The sequence below is a fragment of the Macaca mulatta genome, chromosome 2, assembly GCF_049350105.2.
Source record: "Macaca mulatta isolate MMU2019108-1 chromosome 2, T2T-MMU8v2.0, whole genome shotgun sequence".
NCBI classification, from domain to species: Eukaryota; Metazoa; Chordata; class Mammalia; order Primates; family Cercopithecidae; genus Macaca; species Macaca mulatta.
In genome coordinates, this window is record NC_133407.1 from 5,981,998 (window position 1) to 6,001,909 (window position 19,912).

The following is a 19,912-nucleotide window of genomic DNA, read 5'->3' on the forward strand; positions in this document are numbered from 1 at the left end:
GATTTGGGCTAGATTTTCTCTAAAATTTCTGTCATTGTATAGTTCTGTAGAAATTATTATTTCTACAGAAATATATTATATATAAACCTTGAACTATCTTTGATTTAGCCCTGATTAAAATGAAAATTGAAGTCTGAGGCTATAAGGTGTTTTGTATTGTTTTGTTTTTGTTTTTTAAAGCAGGAACCTTGAGAGCCTGATATGCTGTTGACACAAGTGTTTTGAGAATAGCAGGTAATTACTAGCTGATTTTTAAACTGACAAAGGAAAAGGTTCGTAAATGTTTGCATATCTTCATTTACCACAAAATGTAAGTAAATCTGTACTTATTTGCATCTAATTATTAAGGAAATGGAGTTTATATCTCAGTTAGTTAACCAAAAGGGAGATATACTTTCCTATCATGTTAAAATATTTATTTTAATCGCAGTTCCAGGTGTTGTTGGCTTATGTCCTTGAAATTATATTTATTATAATTACATGCATTTGAGTAAAATGTTTTTTATAGAAAACTATCTAAAGTTATGAACTGTTCACCATGACCAGTGATGATGAGCTTTTTTCATATAATTGTTGGCTGCATAAATGTCTTCTTTTGAGAAGTGTCAGTTTATATACTTCACCCACTTTTTGATGGAGTTGTTTGTTTATTTCTTGTAAATTTGTTTAAGTTCCTTGTAGATTCTGGATATTAGACCTTTGTCATACGAGTAGCTTGCAAAAATTTTTTTCCCATTCTGTAGGTTGCCTGTTCACTCTGATGATAGTTTCTTTTGCTTTGCTGAAGCTTTTCAGTTTGATTAGATCCCATTTATCAATTTTGACTTTTGTTTCAATTGCTTTTGGTGTTTTAGTCCTGAAGTCTTTGCCCATGCCTATGTCCTAAATGGTATTGCCTAGCTTTCTTCTGGGGTTTTTGAAGGGGTGGCCTGCCCTTCCACACCTGTGGGCATTTCTTGTTAGGTGGAACGAGAGACTTGAGAAAAGAAATGAGACACAGAGACAAAGTATAGAGAAAGAAAAAGTGGGCCCAGGGGACCGGCACTCAGCATACAGAGGACCCACTCCGGCATCGGTCTCTGAGTTCCCTTAGCATTTATTGATCATTATCTTTACCATCTTAGAAAAAGGGAAATGGCAGGATAATAGGATCATTGTAGGGAGAAGGTCAGCAGTAAGACATATGAATAAAGATCTCTGTGACATAAGTTTAAGGAAAAGTGCTGTGCCTTGATATGCATATGCAAACATCTCCATAAATCTTTTTAGTGCATAAAGAGCAGCATTGCCGCTAGCACGTCCCACCTTTCGTCCTAAGGTGGTTTTCTTCCATCTTAGTAAATAGAACATACAATCAGGTTTTACACCGAGATATTCCATTGTCCAGGGACGGGCAGGAGACAGATGCTTTTCTCTATCTCAACTGCCAAGAGGCCTTCTTTCCTCTCATATTAGTCCTCCTCAGCACAGACCCTTCACAGGTATCAGACTAGGGGATGATCAGGTCTTTCCCTTCCCACGAGGCCATATTTCAGACTATCACATGGGGAGAAACCTTGGACAATACCTAGCTTTTCTAGGCAGAGGTCCCTGTGACCTTTGGCAGTGTATGTGTCCCTGGGTACTTGAGATTAAGAGAATGGTGATGACTTTTCACAAGCATACTGCCTTCAGGCACTTGTTTAACAAAGCACACCCTGCACAGTCCTAAATCCATTAAACCTTGAGTTACCACAGCACATGTCTCTTGCAAGGACAAGGTTGGGGGTAGGGTCACAGATTAACAGCATCTCAAATACAGAACAAAATGGAGTCTCTTATGTCTACTTCTTTCTATATAGACACAGTAACAGGCTGATCTCGCTTTCTTTTCCCCACAGGTTTTTATGGTTTTGGGTTTTACACTTAAGTTTTTAATCCATCTTGAGTTAATTTTTTATATAAGGTGTTAGGAAGAGGTCCAGTTTTTGTTTTCTGAATATGGCTAGCCAGTTTTTCCAGCACCATTTATTAAATGGAGAATCTTTTCCCCGTTGCATGTTTTTGTCAGGTTTGTCGAAGATCAGGTGGTTGTAGATGTGTGGTGTTATTTCTGAGGTCTCTATTCTGTTCCCTTGGTCTTTATATCTGTTTTGGTACCAGTAGCATGCCGTTTTGGTTACCATACCCTTATAGTATAGTTTGAAGTAAGGTAGCGTGATGCCTCCTGCTTTGTTCTTTTTGCTTAGGATTGTCTGGCTATATGGGGTCTTTTTTGGTTTCATATGAAATTTAAAATAGGTTTTTTGTAATTCTGTGAAGAAAGTCACTTGCAGCTTGATGGGAATAACATTGAATCTATACTGTGGGCAGTATGGCCATTTTCATGGTATTGATTCTTCTTATCCATGAGCATGGAATTTTTTTCCATTTGTTTGTGTCCTCTCTTATTTCTGTGAGCAGTGGTCTGTAGTTCTGCTTGAAGAGGTCCTTCATGTCCCTTGTAAGTTGTATTCCTAGGTATTTTATTCTTTTTGTAGCAATTGTGAATGGGAGTTCACTCATGATTTGGCTCTCTGTCTGTTATTGATGTTTAGGAATGCTTGTGATTTTTGCACATCGATTTTGTATCCTGAGACTTTGCTGAAGTTGCTTATCAGCTTAAGGAGTTTTGGGGCTGAGATGATGGGATTTTCTAAATATACAATCATGTCATCTGCAAACAGAGACAATTTGACTTCCTCTCTTTCTATTTGAATACCCTTTATTTCTTTCTCTTGCCTGATTGTCCTGGCCAGAACTTCCAGTACTATTTTGAATAGGAGTGGTGAGAGAGGGCATCCTTGTCTTGTGCCAGTTTTTAAAGGGAATGCTTCCAACTTTTGCCCATTCAGTATGATATTGGCTGTGGGTTTGTCATAAATAGCTCTTATTATTTTGAGATATGTTCCATCAATACCTAGTTTATTGAGGTTTTTTTTTTTTTTTTTTTTTTTTAGACGGAGTCTTGCTCTGTTACCAGGCTGGTATGCAGTGGTGTGATCTTGGCTCACTGCAACCTCTGCCTCCCTGGTTCAAGTAATTCTCCTGCCTCAGCCTCCCGAGTAGCTAGGACTACAGGTACGTGCCACCATGCCTAGCTAATTTTTGTATTTTTAATAGAGATGGGGTTTCACCATGTTGGCCAGGATGTTCTTGATCTCCTGACCTTGTGATCCACCCCCCTGGCCTCCTAAAGTGTTGGGATTACAGGCATAAGCCACCGTGCTGGCCCAGGAGTTTTTAGCAAGAAGGGATGTTGAATTCTCTTAAAGGCCTTTTCTGCATCTTTTGAGATAATCAAGTGGTTTTTGTCATTGGTTCTGTTTATGTGATGGATTACATTTATTGATTTGCGTATGTTGAACCAGCCTTGCATCCCAGGGATGAAGCATTCTTGATCGTGGTGGATAAGTTTTTTGATGTGCTGCTGGATTTGGTTTGCCAGTATTTTATTGAGGATTTTCGCATTGATGATCATGAGTGATATTGGCCTGAAATTTTCTTTTTTTGTTGTTTCTCTGCAAGGTTTTTTTTTTTTTTTTTTTTTTTTTTTTTTTTTTTTTTTGAGACGGAGTCTCGCTCTGTCGCCCAGGCTGGAGTGCAGTGGCGCGATCTCGGCTCACTGCAAGCTCCGCCTCCCGGGTTCACGCCATTCTCCTGCCTCAGCCTCCCGAGTAGCTGGGACTACAGGCGCCCACAACCGCGCCCGGCTAATTTTTTGTATTTTTAGTAGAGACGGGGTTTCACCGTGGTCTGGATCTCCTGACCTTGTGATCCGCCCGCCTCGGCCTCCCAAAGTGCTGGGATTACAGGCGTGAGCCACCGCGCCCGGCTCTCTGCAAGGTTTTTGTATCAGAATGATGCTGGCCTCATAAAATGAGTTAGGGAGGAGTCCTTCTTTTTCTATTGTTTGGAGTAGTTTCAGAAGGAATGGTATAAGTTCCTCTTTGTACCTCTGGTAGAATTTGGCTGTGAATCCATCTGATCTTGGGCTTTTTTTGCTTGGTAGGCTGTTAATTACTGCCTCAATTTCAGAACTTGTTATTAATCTATTCAGGGATTTGACTTCTTCCTGGTTTAGTCTTGCAAGGGTGTATGTGTCCAGGAATTTATGCACTTCGTCTAAATTTTCTAGTTTATTTGCATAGAGGTATTCACAGTATTCTCTGATGGTAGTTTGTATTTCTATGGGATCGATGGTGATATCCCCTTCATCATTTTAATTCTATTGTTCTTTTTTTCTTCTTTATTAGTCTAGCTAGTGGTCCTTCTATTTTGTGCAGCTTTTCAAAAAACTGGCTCTTTGATTTGTTGATTTTTTTTTGAGGGAATTTTCGTGTCTCTATCTCCTTCAGTTCTTCTCTGATCTTCATTACTTCTTGTCTTCTGCTAGCTTTTGAATTTGTTTGCTCTTGCTTCTCTAGTTCTTTTAATTGTGATGTTAGGATGTCGATTTTAGATCTTTCCAACTTTCTATTGCTGGCATTTAGTGCTATAAATTTCACCCTTAACATTGTTTTAGCTGTGTCCCAGAGATTCTGGTATATTGTCTCTTTGTTCTTGTTAGTTTCAAAGAACTTCTTTATTTCTGCCTTAATTTCCTTATTTACCCGTTAGCCATTCAGGAGCAGGCTGTTCAATTTCCACATAGTTGTGCAGTTTTGAGTGAGTATCTTAATCCTGAGTTCTAATTTGATTGCACTGTGGTGTGAGAGACTGTTACGATTTTTCTTTTGCATTTGTCAAGAAGTGTTTTACTTCCAATTATGTGGTCGATTTTAGAATACGTGCTATGTGGTGCTGAGAAGAATGTGTATTCTGTTGATTTGGGATGGAGAGTTCTGTAGATGTCTATTAGGTCCACTTGGTCCAGAGCTGAGTTCAAGGCCTGCACACCCTTGTTAATTTTCTGTTTCATTGAACTGTCTAATATTCACAGTGGGGTATTAAATTCTCCCACTATTATTGTGTGGGAATCTAAGTCTCTTTGTAGATCTCTAAGAACTTGTTTTATGAATCTGGGTGCTCCCGTATTGGGTGCATATGTATTTAGGATAGTTAGCTTTTCTTGTTGCATTGATCCCTTTACCATTACATAATGCCCTTCTTTGTCTTTAGATCTTTGTTGGTTTAAAGTCTGTTTTATCAGAGACTATTGCAACCCCTACTTTTTTCCCTTTCCATTTTCTTGGTAAATATTCCTCCATCCCTTTATTTTGAGCCTATATGTGTCTTTGCACATGAAATGGTTCTTCTGAATACAGCATACTGATGGGTCTTGACTCTTTGTCCAATTTGCCAGTTTGTGTTTTTTAGTTGAGGCACTTAGCCCATTTACATTTAAGGTTAATATTATTGTGTGTTAATGTGATTCTGTCATCATGATGCTAGTTGGTTATTTTGCACATTGGTTGATGCAGTTTCTTCATAGTGTCATTGGCTTTATATTTTGGTGTGTTTTTGCAGTGGCTGGTACCAGGTTTTTCTTTCCATATTTAGTGCTTCCTTCAGGAGCTCTTGTAAGGCAGGCCTGGTGATGACAAAAATCCCTCATCATTTGCTTGTCTGGAAAGGATTTTATTTCTCCTTTTCTTACGAAGCTTAGTTTGGCTGGATATGAAATTCTGGGATGAAAATTCTTATCTTTAAAAATGTTGAATATTGGCCCCTGCTGTCTTCTGACTTGTAGGGTTTCTGCCGAGAGATCGGCTGTTGGTCTGATGGGCTTCCCTTTGTGGGTAACCTGACCTTTCTCTCTGGCTATCTTAACATTTTTTCCTTCATTTAAACCTTGGTGAATCTGATAATTATGTGTCTTGGGGTTGCTCTTCTTGAGGAGTATCTTTGTGGTGTTGTCTGTGTTTCCTGAATTTGAATGTTGCCCTGTCTTGCTAGGTTGGGGAAGTTCTCCTTGGATAATATCCTGAAGTGTGTTTTCCAGCTTGGTTCCATTCTCCCCATCACTTTCAGGTGTACCAATCTATCATAGGTTTGGTCTTTTCACATAGACCCATATTTCTTGGAGACTTTGTTCATTCCTTTTCATTCCTCTTTTCTCTAATCTCGTCTTCATGCCTTATTTTAGTAAGTTGATCTTCAATCTCTGATATCCTTTCTTCTGCTTGATTAGTTTGGCTATTGACACTTATGTATGCTTCATGAAGTTCTTGTGCTATGTTTTTCAGCTCCATCAGGTCATTTATGTTCTTCTTTAAACTGGTTATTCTAGTTAGCAGTTCTTGTAACCTTTTATCAAGGTTCTTAGCTTCCTTGCATTGGGTTAGAACATGCTCCCTTAGCTCAGAGGAGTTTGTTTTTAATCCACCTTCTGAAGCCTACTTCTGTCAATTTATCAATCTCATTCTCTGTTCAATTTTATGCCCTTGCTGGAGAGGAGTTGTGATCATTTGAAGAAGAGGCATTCTGGTTTTTGGAATTTTCAGCATTTTTGCACTGGTTTTTCCTTATCTTCTTGGATTTATCTACCTTTGATCTTTGAGGCTGATGACCTTTGGATGGGGTTTATGTTGTGGGGGGGCATCCTTTATGTTGATGTTGATGTTTGTTAGTTTTTCTTCTAACAGTCAGGCCCCCTCTTCTTCAGGTCTGCTGCAGTTTACTAGAGGTCCACTCCAGACCCTGTTCACCTGGGTATCACCAGTGGAGGCTGCAGAACAGGCAAGGCTGCTGCCTGCTCCGTCCTCTGGAAGCTTTGTCCCAGAGGGGCACTGGCCTGCAGCCAGCCGGAGCTCTCCTGTATGAGATGTCTGTTGACCCCTGTTGGCAACAACCTGCAGTCAGCCGGAGCTCTCCTGTATGAGATGTCTGTTCACCCCTGTTGGCAACAACCTGCTGCCAGCCGGAGCTCTCCTGTATGAGGTGTCTGTTGACCCCTGTTGGGAGGTTTCTCCCAGTCAGGAGGCACAGGGGTCAGGGACCCACTTGAGGAGGCACTCTGCCCCTTAGTAGAGCTGGTGAGCTGTGCTGGGAGAATTCCTCTTGTCAGGATCCGCTGCTCTCTTCAGAGCCAGCAGGCAGGAAAGATTAAATCCACTGAAGCTGCGCCCACAGCCGCCGCTTCCTCCAGGTGCTCTGTCCCAGGGAGATGGGAGTTTTGTCTGTAAGGTCCTGCCTGGGGCGTTACCTTTCCTTCAGAGATGCCCTGCCCAGTGAGGAGGAATCTAGAGAAGCAGTCTGGCCACAGCCGCTTTTCTGTGCCCAGCCCATACTTCCAGCCTCCTTAGCACTCTCAGGGGAAAACCTCCTAGAGCCTCAGTAATGGCGGATGCGCCTTCCCCCCTCCAAGCTCTATTGTCCCAGGTTGACTTCAAACTGCTGTGCTGGCAGCAAGAATTTCAAGCCAGTGGTTCTTAGCTTGCTGGGCTCTGTGGGAGTGGGACCCGCTGAGCCCCATCACTTGGCTCCCTGGTTTCAGCCCCCTTTCCAGGGGAGTGAATGGTTCTGTCTTGCTGCGGTTCCATGCGCCACTGGGGTACGAAAAAATACTCCCGCAGCTAGCTTGGGATCTGCCCAAACAGCCGCCTAGTTTTATGATTGAAACCCAGGGCCCTGGTGGTGCAGTCACACGAGGGAATCTCCTGATCTGCAGATGGCAAAAACCACTGGAAAAGCATAGTAACCTGGCCGGGTAGCACAGTCCCTCATGGCTTCCCTTGGCTGGGGGAGGGAGGTCCCTGGCTTCTTGTACTTCCTGGGTGAAGCGACACCCCACCCTGCTTCTGCTCACCATCTGTGGGTTGGACTCACGGCCTCAGCAGTTCCAGTGAGATGAACTGGTTACCTCAGGTGGAAATGCAGAAATCACCCGCCTTCTGCGTGGGTCTCACTGGGAGGTGCAGATGGAGCTGTTCCTATTCAGCCATCTTGGCCCCTCCTGTTTACTTTTTTACTTTTAGTATAAGCACAATGTTTTTCAATTAAGAATACATCAGATTCAGATTCAGGAAATAATTCCATGAACAACACTTACAACTTTGGCCTGGAGGATGAAATGTATTATATTTTAAAAGGTTTAGCTGTAATGGTACTATCGAATTTATCGTATCTTAAAGCAAGTAACAGGGCGAATATTGACAATAACGTGTTTCTGGGTAATGTAGAAATTTCCATAACATGTTAAGATAGACAAACTCAAACACAATTGTTTTCTAGAAAGAATTTGGCTTGAATCTTGGTGCCACTGCTTATTATCTGTGTATCCTTGGCAAGTTACCAAACCTTTCTAAGCTTCAACTTCCTTTATTTTATTTTATTTTATTTTTTTTTGTAAAATGAGGATACTATTTATACCTAATTCAAAGGATTATTGTATGTATTAAATGAGATAATGTGTGTAAAGGACTTACCACGGTGCTTTGCGTGCAGCAAGTGTTCAGTAGCTGCTCCTATTAGTGAGTCCTAACGAAGTATGCCACTTACACTGGAGATAACTCTGATAAAAGAGAGCACCTACAAGCAAGGTGGACTCCAGATTTCTGTTAGCATTCCCATGAATAAGTAATCTTATTAAATCATGGACATGAAACTTTAATGATGAATTGGAAAATTGCAATCCAAACATATTTTACTTGATTCAAAGTGATATATAAGGCAGGGCACAGTGAATCACACCTGTAATCCCAGCGTTTTGGGAGGCCGAGGTGGGCGGATCACTTGAGCTCAGGAGTTTGAAACCAGCCTGGGCAACTGTCTCTACCAAAAATACAAAATATTAGCCAGGTGTGGTGGCACATGCTTATGGTCCCAGCTACTTGGGAGCCCTGAGAAGATCGCTTGAGCCTGGAAAACAGAGGTTGCAGTGAGCCTAAGCAATAGAGCCAGACCTTGTCTCCAGAAAAAAAAAAAAAAAAAAGGGTAGTATTTAATATTTATAGAGTCGTTTGTGGTTTATGATACTTTTATATATAAATAAAAGTGTGTTTATATATGTGGCTATAGGTATAATTTTGAATTTTTCCATCCACCAAATAACCATATTACTAACTCCATTATTTTTTAATTTTTTTATTTTAAATTTTTGTGGGTACATAGTACATAACTTTTGTGGGTACAGAATTTTACTGGGTACATGAGATGTTTTGATACAGGCAAGTAATACACAATAATCACATCATGGAGAATTGAGTATCCATCCCCCAAGCATTTATGCTTTTTGTTATAAGAACCCAATTACACTCTTCTAGTTCTTTTAAAATGTATAATAATGATCGAGACCATCTTGGCTAACACGGTGAAACCCCGTCTCTACGAAAAATACAAAAAACTAGCCAGGCAAGGTGGCGGGCGCCTGTAGTCCCAGCTACTCGGGAGGCTGAGGCAGGAGAATGGCGTGAACCCGGGAGGCGGAGCTTGCAGTGAGCTGAGATCCGGACACTGCACTCCAGCCTGGGTGACAGAGCGAGACTCTGTCTCAAAAGAAAAAAAAAAAAAAGTGTAATAATGAAGTTACTATCGATTATAGTCACCCTGTTGTGCTATCAATTAATAGGTCCTATTCATTCTTCTAACATTTTTTTTTGTACCTATTAACCATCCTCCCCTCCCCCCAACCACACTCCTTCTTCCCAGTTCCTAGTAACCATCCTTCTACCCTCTATATTCATGAATTCAATTATTTTGATTTTTTAGATCCCACAAATAAGTGAGAACATGTGATGCTTGTCTTTCTGTGCCTGGCTTATTTCACTTAACATAATATAATCATCTCCAGTTCCATCCAAGTTGTTGCAAATTACAAGATCTCATTCTTTTTTGTGACAGAATAGTACTCCATTGGGTGTATGTACCATATTTTCTTTATTTATTCATCTGGTGATGGATATTTAGGTTGCTTCAAAATCTTGGCTATTGTAAACAGTGCTGCAGCAAACATGGGAGTGCAGATATCCCTTCGATATACAGATTTCCTTTCTTTTCTGTATATACCCAGTAGTGGGATTGCTGGATCATATGGTAGCTGTATTTTAAATGTTTGCAGGAACCTCCAAACTGTTCTCCATAGCGGTTGTACTAATTTACATTCCCACAACAGTGTACAAGGGCTCCCTTTTCTCCACATCCTCTCCAACATTTGTTACTGCCCCTCTTTTGAATATAACCCATGTTAATTTACTAGGGTGAGATGATGTCTCACTATAGTTTTTATTTGCATTTATCTGGTGACCAGTGATGTCGAGTACCTTTTCATTTGCCTGTTAACTCCATTCTTTAGATAAAGAAACTCTTTAGAGGTTTGATGTGTACATGGCTAATCACTGTTGGTACTGTCATTTAAAATCAGGACTTACGACTACTTCTGGCCCAGTTCTCTATTTAATTAATGTTTATTGAGCATTTATTAGGAGCAAAGCACTATGATGGGCACTAAGAGAAATATATTGTAGTGCACACTTTTTTTTTCTTTTGCTCCTCTAGCACTTTCTTCGAGAACTGTCCCTTTGTAGGAACTTCCCACAATTTTCTGAGAACTGCTGCTACCCACCAAACTCACACGATAGGGTGACTGAGAGAGCTTCTACATCAGTCTCACCCCAGCTAACATAAGTAGCCAAAGGAACCACTCAATGTAAATATGGGAGATTCAGAAATCTTTTAATAGAACCTGCACCATGGTTCATGGAAGAGAGAAAGAGAATGTGAATGTGTGTGTGTGTGTGTGTGTGTGTGTGTGTGTGTGTGTATGTATTTACTTTGGGTAAAGTGGACACTTGATACCTTCAAAACTAATTTGAATCTTTCCCTGAGAATTTGGCCTTACAAAAGAAAGTTATCTGTATATATGGACCGAAATATGTAGCACTGGGGAAATTGCAGCAATTACATTCTGCTACTGAGGAGAGGAGAAAGCCTGTCTGAGGTGAGAAGGAAAAGCCAAATTAATATTCAGAAGCCCATCAAGACGTGAAACAGAAGAAATCTGGGAAGTGACTTTTTCATTGTTCTTGAGCCCAACTGCAGTCTTTATCTTAGAGTTTAATGATCCACTCCAATGTTCTTACATTTTTTGGTTGTTAAAGTAGTAGAATTATATTTTTATTCTATGCAACAAAGACTTATAATTAATAAAAATTCAAGATTAAAGACATAAGATTTCTGCTTCTATGAGCAAGAAACAATATTATATTTCTCAAATGACTAATATTAGGCTAATTGCCTAAGGACTATTGCAGAGCTTGTTGCAATGCAGATTCTAGGGCTTCTTCACCTGCAGGTTCTGGTATAGGATGGCTCCAATTTAGCCTAGACATCTGTGTTTTTAATAAACTTTTCAAATGAGTCTGATGCACAGCAAGAATTTGAAACCTCTGGCAGAAATACTTCTGTAAATATTTTGAGAACATGGCACTGTGACGTCAAGATGGTGCAGGCCATGTCAATTATGATACATCAGCTGTATTTCAGTTTGGGTACTGATTAGATGGTAAAATTAAACATTTCCTCTTGTGGGACTGTTATTCCTTTGATGTGTTAGGAGGAGGAGAAGAGAGAAAGCAATGTAGTCAGACTTGGGGATTGGGGCAGGGGTGGAAGAACAAGGAAGAACTGAAGATCAGAATTGGAGATGGTATGTAGGAAATTGGTAATAGATTGCGGGCGGGCAGAGGGAATGGAGCCACTCCTCAACTTGACTCAGAAACCATTACAGTGTTAGGCATCCCTGGCCAGAAGCAACGGGAAAAGCAAAAGCAGAACAAAAGCTCTTTTGATGGAAGAAGCCGCTGTCATGCCTCTGCATCTCTTTTCTTGACCTGGCCACTGCTGCGAAGGTAGTTTATAGATGTAGTGGATGATATTGACCTAATCTTTGCCTCCTGACCTCATGGGATATTGCCAGATGGGCATCTTGGGAGGAATTATTTCCTATCCCAAAATTGACCCTGCTGTAATTTGCATATACCTCAGCATCTTTCAGAAGTGCAGGCCATCAGCAATGCATGAAGCAGCTCTAACCACAATCAAGTTACAAGGACACTCATGAGAAGCTTTTCCATCGGAGAAACACAAAGAGCTCCGTTGATTTTGCTAACACCCCAGAGGTAAGTGTGAGAGCAACACAATTTGTCTTGGCGGTACAGTGAGGAGAAGGGATGGCATAAATGATTCTTGAGTTGTTTCCTAGCCTTGCCAAACAGCATTACTGGGAAATGGAAACCGGGTGTGATTAAATTCCCAGCAGCTTAGAAAGTCATTGCAGGAGGGAAACTTAGAGATTATCCACGGAGTAACTCTCTTTACAATTGAGAGAGTGAGTTCCAGAGAAAGGAAGTGACGTGTCCCGTTTCACACTTCTAGCTGGTGGCAGAGAGTCAAGTTTAGAATTTAGACCTCTCAACATCGAGCTTAGCATTCAATAGATGTAACCATGAGTAAGACTTCTGACTGTGTACAGGGCATGGGAATATAGCCAGTCCGAGAAACAGAATTCTAACAACAATTATATTAGTCAGTTCAGGCTGCTGTAACAGAATACCACAGACTTACCTGTTCCGTGTCATTATCTAATGGATTCTCGATGACAAATGTGGTTTAAACAACAGAAATTTATTTCCTACAGTTCTGGAGGCTGCAAAGTCCAAGAGCAAGGTGCTTGCTGGTGCCTGCTGAAGGCTTTCTTCCTGACTTGCAGATGGCAAAATGTGACTTTGTATGGTGTGTGGGAGGGAGAGGGGGAGGGAGAGCGCATGCATGCACACACACAAGTACACTCTGGTATCTCTTCTTATAAGGACACTAATATCATCAGATCAGGAACCCACCTTCGTGACCTCATTACCTAAACCTAAATTACCACCTTATAGGCCTATGTCCAAATACAGTCAAATCAGTGGTTAGGGCCTCAACATATGACTTTGGGTGGGATACACAATTCAGTCCATAGCGATGACCATTTCAGACTAGCCTGCATCCTCTGTCCTTGGTCACATTGATGATTTAAATGGAGGCAGGTACTTTCTCTCACTGCCAGCAACAAAGACACTGCTTTTGAAAGGAAGAGGATGCAAGAATACGTATCAATAATGATTTTTTAAGAAATTTCACTTTAAGTTCTGGGATACATGTGTAGACCGTGCAGGTTTCTTACATAGATATACACGTGCCATGGTGGCTTGCTGAACCTATCAACCTGTCATCTAGGGTTTAAGCCCTGTGTGCATTAGTTATTTGTCCTGATGTTCTCCCTCCCCTTGCCTCCCACCCCCAACAGGCCCTGGTGTGTGATGTTCCCCTCCCTGTGTCCATGTGTTCTCATTGTTCAACTCCCACTTATGAGTGAGAACATGCAACACTCTTTTTTTTTTTTTTTTTTTTTGAGATGGGGTCTCACTCTGTCACCCAAGTTGGAGTGCAGTGGCATGATCTTGGCTCACTGCAACCTCCACCTACCAAGCACAACTGATCGTCCCACCTCAGCCTCCTGAGTACCTGAGACCACAGGCACGCACCATGATGACTGGCTAATTTTTTGTAATTAATGACACCTTTTGTCTATTTTATTTTCTGTGGTGTTTCATTATGAAAACATAAAGGTCCATGGGAAAAATCAACTCAGTACAAGTCAACTAACATTGATGACTCTCTTAGAGGGACAAATGGAGTCACCAATGATAGTTGATTAGATTGAGTAGTTATACAAATTGAGTAGTTGTATAGATGTACAATCCCTTACATGTAATTCTGAAGTCCAAAATGCTCTGAAATATGAGTTTTTCTGTAAATGTGTAGCAAATGCTCTTGGTTGCAAAACGTGTCCTGTCCTTATATGAAGTTGTTTATACTGTTAGCCCACTTGTTAATAATATTCACATGTTTTCTGAAGAATCACGAAAGCTTTCAATGATAGGTTCCTGCCCCAGATCCTGCTGGGGTGTTTTTAATATAGTAAGACAAACACTGAACTGTCTTTCTAAAATACAAATAAGTATAAATTGTTGAAACACATATGGCCCCAAAAGGTTTTAGACAAGAAAGTTTGAGTTTCTACTAAAGTGCATATTCTATTTCAAGGAGTAAAATTGCATGTGATATGTTAGCGGAAAGAAAGCAAAGCTAAGCAGGAGTGATTGTTCTGTCAGAGTCTCTAGGAAATGAGCTGATGTTGAGGCCGTCGGAGCAGAGCAGGTGAGAAGGCAACTGAGCCGCGTGGAATTGCTGATCCTACTTCTGCCTGACTTCAGTGACTGCAAGTGGAGTCATGGAATTCTTCAAATAAAACGTTTAAGTCAGGACCTTTGGATCTGTATTATATAGGGTTCTGAGGAGGACAGCCATGGTGATTTGGAAAACAATATGCGGTTGTTTTTAGGAATCTGGCAATGCTGTCTCATTGGGCAGACTGACCTCCAGGGACGGAGAAGCTGACTTTCTGCTATTTCCTTCTTATGCGTGTTTCTTTGTTAGAAATTAGCCAAATCATTTGACCTGCATGACTCCTTTTTTTTTTTTTTCATTTAAGTGGGAATGGTGCAAAGCACTTACTTTACCATATTCTAAATCAAGACATAAAATATCATTTTAAAAAGACTTACAGTCCCACGTAGGCCTTGTTCACAAGGTTTCATGACAGTACAGCCTCTGGTTCTGGTAGAGTGACTTCAGGGCTGGGTGTTAAAGAGTCATGGTTCTAGTTTCAACCTCAATATTAATTTGTAGTGTGACCTTGAGCATGTCATTTTACCCTCTCTAGACCTGTTTCGTCACCTAGAAATCAGGAGGCTTGGAAATAATGATCTGTGAGGTTTGTTTTGTGATTAATGCTGAACCTATGAATAACAAGATGATAATGATTATACGAGGACCCTCTAGTTTGTTTAGCAATTTATAGACAACTTCACATCCATTAAGTCACAACAAATCTGTTAGTATATGCTAAGCAAGTATAACACTGGAAATATTATATAGAACATGCTGAGGAAGAATAATACTGAGATGTGTTATTCTCTTCCAAAAAAGTTAAGAGAAAAGGGACACTACCGACCAACATTACAGAGCAAACTATTGTCCAATGACAAAAGGGACAGTCCATGTCTCCTAACTTCCTAACTACCCACCCTGCTACTCCCCTTGTTATTTCTACTCCAGCTCACTACTTCACTAGTTTCAGAGATGGCTTGCTTAATGGCGTTCCCCAAGCAAACACACTTGTGACCCTAGTGTGGACCTAAGTGAATAGCATTTTTTTTTTTACATTTGACAGTATTGTACTTGGACAGAAAATAGCCAGATCATGTATTAGCTTCTGTTGCTCAAGACACTAGTTTTCCTTGTTAGCTGAGAAGACACTAGCAGATGCAATTTTTAAAATGTATAAGAAAGAAAGACAAAAGAGGGAGTCACTTCCCTCCCTGGGCCCCAGTTTCCCCATCTGTAAATGAACCTGGCATTCAAGGCCCTCTGTCTTCTGGCTCTGACCTTCCCCAACAGCACTCCTCTCTCTACTCTAAGAACCCAGTTCCTCTATCACCCGTGAGGCAACCTCATGCTGCTTTTGCTTCTGTAACTCTCTCTTCCCTTATTTAGCTTCACTATTCCAATTCTTCTTGTTTTTAGGCCAGCACAAATGCCATGAAGCATTCTTTGAACTCCTCTGCTGGAAGCTAGTGTTTCTTCCTCACCTGCCAGTCACCTGTTTGACTTGTGGATGATGCTTAACAATTTCTGCCTCATATTGTAATCATTTGTTACTTGTTCCGTGTCATTATCTAATGGATTCTCGATGACAGACACATCTCTGTGTCCTGTGTCTTCTCCAGCAGTGTGGGCCTCACAAAGTACAAATTTAATAAATATCTGAACAAACAAAGAATGGATGAGATTTGAGGTCCTTTCTAACACAAACTCTGATTTTAGAGTAACATCATACTCATCCTGAAGCAAGTTTAGTAAGAATTCATTTAGAAGTAAGACACCTTTTGCGAAGTTATTATAGAGACTTGTCCAATCAAAGAGTAGATGATCTTGGCTGAATTCTCCTTCTTTAAAAATAAATCCATTCAAAGGTAGATGCCATGTAGTAGAAAAAAATGCTACCTGGGTTTTTTTTTTGTTGTTTTTTTTTGGTGTGGGAAAAGTTAAATTTGAGATACGGTTCTATTTCTTACTAGCTGTGTGACTTTAGACAAGTCATGCCACTTTTCTAAGTCCTTTTTTTTTTAACCAGCAGGTAATGACATCTTCACAGGGTTGGGAAGAGTTAATGTGATAATGGATGTGAAAGCGTGTTGCAAACCTAAAAGAACCCCACACATAAAAAGGGTTATTATTATCATCACCATTATTATTATTTAAAAAGTCATTTCCATGGGATGTAAATGCAGTCTCTACAGCTCCTCTGGGCCTCTAAGTGTACAGACTGTATTTACAAGTTTATAAAACTCCCAATATGGAGTTGAATAACAGCCAATCAATGCTAATAGCGCTGGATCCTTATTTACAGAGTGCTTTTCTTCTGAGATCAAGAGCTGTTAAAATCTAAATCCATCAAATTTTAATTAATTTCTATTCCGTAGATTGTCCAACAAATATTTGCTGCATGCCTACTATGTGTCAGGCAGCATTTTAGACAGTGGATGGGTCATTAACCTTGCTAATGGTCTACTTACCTTATGGAAAACTGCACATCCACAGTATGTGCAGACAAGGTCAGGGGCAGGGAGTCAGCCCAGAGCTTAAGGTGAGTAGTGGCCTACATTGTGCTAAGTATTCTTGTTTCATGAGCTGGAGCCGGGCCCCTTTGGTAAGAGTCATATATCTTCATCCACGGAAAACTGGGCCTTTTCCTTACTTGCCCATAATGAGAAATGATGTCAGTGGCTGAAAGACACATTGTGTGATCCAAGTTGCAGGGGTTAGGTTTCTGGGCTGCTTTGGTCAGCTCCGTTTCAGACACTTTGGAATGGAAAGTTTAAATGTAGCTACTGATTGAGAGAGATTTGTGTCTGTCCCAGAGCTGACTCCTGCAGAGCCCTGCTCCTGGCTGCAAACACATTTCACAGAGGTGCAATTTCACTTTTATCTACTAGAGAGAACAGACGCTTTTCCAATTGGAGGATTTTTAAGATGCTGGGATCAAAGCTCCACTTTCATGTGCGGTTGACTCAGAGAACTGGGAGTCAGCAGGGATATGGTGAGCCAGCCCCAGGTGCTACAGGGAGCATTAGGCATGTTTCCCATTTCCAGCCACGTAGCCTTTCAGACGTTTTCTACCAAAGGGTTCCGAGTAGGCCTCCCCAGCTTTGGAATATCCCTAGCAGTTTCATCTAGAACAGGAAAATCACATAGGTAATTTGCATCATCTTGAACCTGAGCAGGATTGTTGACAGTCATTTGACACATTTGCTGAAGGATTCTCACTTTTGAGAGAGACCCGGAGATGACAGGGCCACCTCCCTCCAAAAGCTCACTATGGGGTGATTAAGAATATAAATAATTAGAAGGGATGACTCATTCAACAAATAGTCCGTGATAGAGCGTTTTTGTTTTTGTTTTTTTCCCCAAACCACACTCTTCAAAGAGTAAAAAGGATTTTATAAAACCAGAAAGTGTTTTTTGTTTTATTTCTGTAATGTGGTATTTGAGATACTTTTGTGGCTATGAAAAATTTTGAAAAAACAAAAACAAAAACACAAAGATGGTTTGTGAATGGGTGCATTCCAGAGGTGAGCAATGTCCTAGAGTCAGGGAAGTGGAAACTGATCCTGGGCACCAAGCATGGTCCTGTGAGGACAGACTGGAGAGCACAGCAGGCAAGAACTGGATAAAGAGTTTCTGTGCGTCACTTTGGCAGCCAGCTTAACTCTGTGAAGGCAATACTGTGAAACTTTGAGAGTGTTATTTGGAGGCTTTTTTTTTTTTTTTTTTGGAACATAAACTCAAGATTTTATTGTCTTCATAATAAAAGATGACACTTAGAACTGGATCACTTGGCCCTTTCTCTTCTTATCTTCTCCCAGTTCAAAATGCTTGCATCTCTTAATAGCCAGCATTCTCTTAGATCTACAGTTGGGCTCAACACACTCAAGCCTTAGCACAATCTTCTTTGTAGTTTTAGACTTTTTCCGGAAAATCGGCTTAGTTTGCCCACCATATCCACTCTGCTTCCTCTCATAACGCTGCTTTCCCTGGGCATACAGAGAATCCTTGCCCTTTTTGTACTGTGTCACTTTGTGGGGTTGGTGCTTGCCACACTTCTTACAGAAAGTCCGGCGGGTTTTAGGGACGTTAACCATGCTTGCGAGAGTGATACCGGCATGGGAAGAAAGCTGGAGTCATTTAAATGATTGACCATGTACAACCTAACTCATTCGTCTACAGTTATTATCTCACAATTTACCCAATCTCTTATATGTAATAGATTTATCTGAGCAACTGGAAAGCCAGCCTTTCCTCAAATAACAAGTGCCATTGTAATTCGTGATGAATAAAGGCTCAGAATGATCTACCACAGTGATTTTTCTAAACACTTGTGATTTTGTGTATATATCATTAATAATTGTCTTGCTTTTGGCAAAGTGGCCCTAGAAAAGTAGTAACCATCCTGAATGATTTATTTTATTTTGATAAATAATATATTGGCTTGGATGAGAAAAAAAAGAAACTCTCCTATCTTCCTTTTGATTATATTCCTTTGGATCACAGGCTCACCTTTCTCCCTGGTTTAAATATAAGAAGTCATCCTATTTTTGGAAGTAGTTACTTCTTAATTCTTCACTTGATTGTTATAATATTCTTAGTGATTTGGGAATTAGTGTATTTATGTAGTTGTCTAAGTGTTCATCAAAGTAATAAACTCACTTCTAGGTTTAAGTGTTTCTATTTAAAATTCTTTAAGAAATTCATCAAATATGTGTGTGTGTGTGTGTGTGTGTGTGTGTATTTATGACACTACTCTTTTAAAAATACCCAGAGCCCCCAACTGACAACAGTGAGAGAAGTGAATAGTTGATAGGACCTGGCCCTGGAATGCAAGAGTAATGGATTCTCCAGGGACTCTACCATGTACCAGCTTTGTGATGCAGGGCAAGTCACATACCTGTTCTGAGCCTTGATTTTCCTTCAAGACAAATCCTCACCCTTTCCTAACTCTAACTAATGTAGTAGTCCCCCTTTATCTGTGAGGGATATGGTCCAAGACCCCCAGTAGGTGCCTGAAACTGCAGATAGTCCTCAACCCTATATATGGTATGTCTTTTTGATTTGAAAACAGAGATGACTACTAAGTGATTAACAAGCAGGTAGTGTATACAGCGTGGATATGCTGACCAAAGGGATGATTCATGTTCTGGGCAGGATGGAGTGGGACAGTAGAAGATTTCATCACACTACTCAGAGCTGGGTGCAATTTAAAACTTATGAATTGTTTATTTATAGAATTTTCCATTTAATATTTTTGGACCCTGGTTGACTGTGGGCAACTAAAACCCTGGAAACTGAAACCATGTGTAAGGGGGGAACTACTGGAACTACTGTATTTATTGACTGTGTGGTGTGGTGCACTGCTCATACAATTATGCGTGCTTCTCTCACAAAGCTTAAAGCCTAAACGGGTAGGGGGGCAAAGGCTCTCCAGCAGTTTAAGTTATCATGCTCAAGAAATGTTCAAGGTTCTTTGAGAGCCCAGGGTGAGAGCATCAAATCATATAGAGGATATGAGAAAGCTTCCTAGAGGAGCTTACATTTGCACTGAAGTTTGAGTGAAGCAGAAAGAGAAGGGGGTACAATGTTTTTCCAACTCGGGAGAGCAGCATGGATGAACACAGAGGCATAGCACAGCTTGCTGTATCTGGGGGAACAATGGGAGGATCTCAGTAGGAGGTAGGAGAGAGGATAAGCATGGGAAAGGTGGGATCTGGGGCTGCAGTGGTGAAATCTCTTT

General features: G+C 40.6%; 1 protein-coding gene across 1 annotated transcript; it reads right to left on the reverse strand.

Moving 5' to 3' along the window:
- Positions 1–17,904: 17,904 nt before the first annotated feature.
- LOC706181 (large ribosomal subunit protein eL42-like) lies at positions 17,905–18,294 on the reverse strand. The gene has a single exon (XM_015132500.3). The coding sequence runs from the start codon at positions 18,264–18,266 to the stop codon at positions 17,946–17,948; it is 321 nt and encodes a 106-aa protein (XP_014987986.2). The 5' UTR covers positions 18,267–18,294; the 3' UTR covers positions 17,905–17,945.
- Between the last annotated feature and the right edge of the window lie 1,618 nt (positions 18,295–19,912).

Coding starts and splice junctions, on each gene's coding strand:
- LOC706181 (XM_015132500.3), bottom strand. CDS start 18,266: ATGGTTAACGTCCCTAAAACCCGCCGGACTTTCTGTAAGAAGTGTGGC.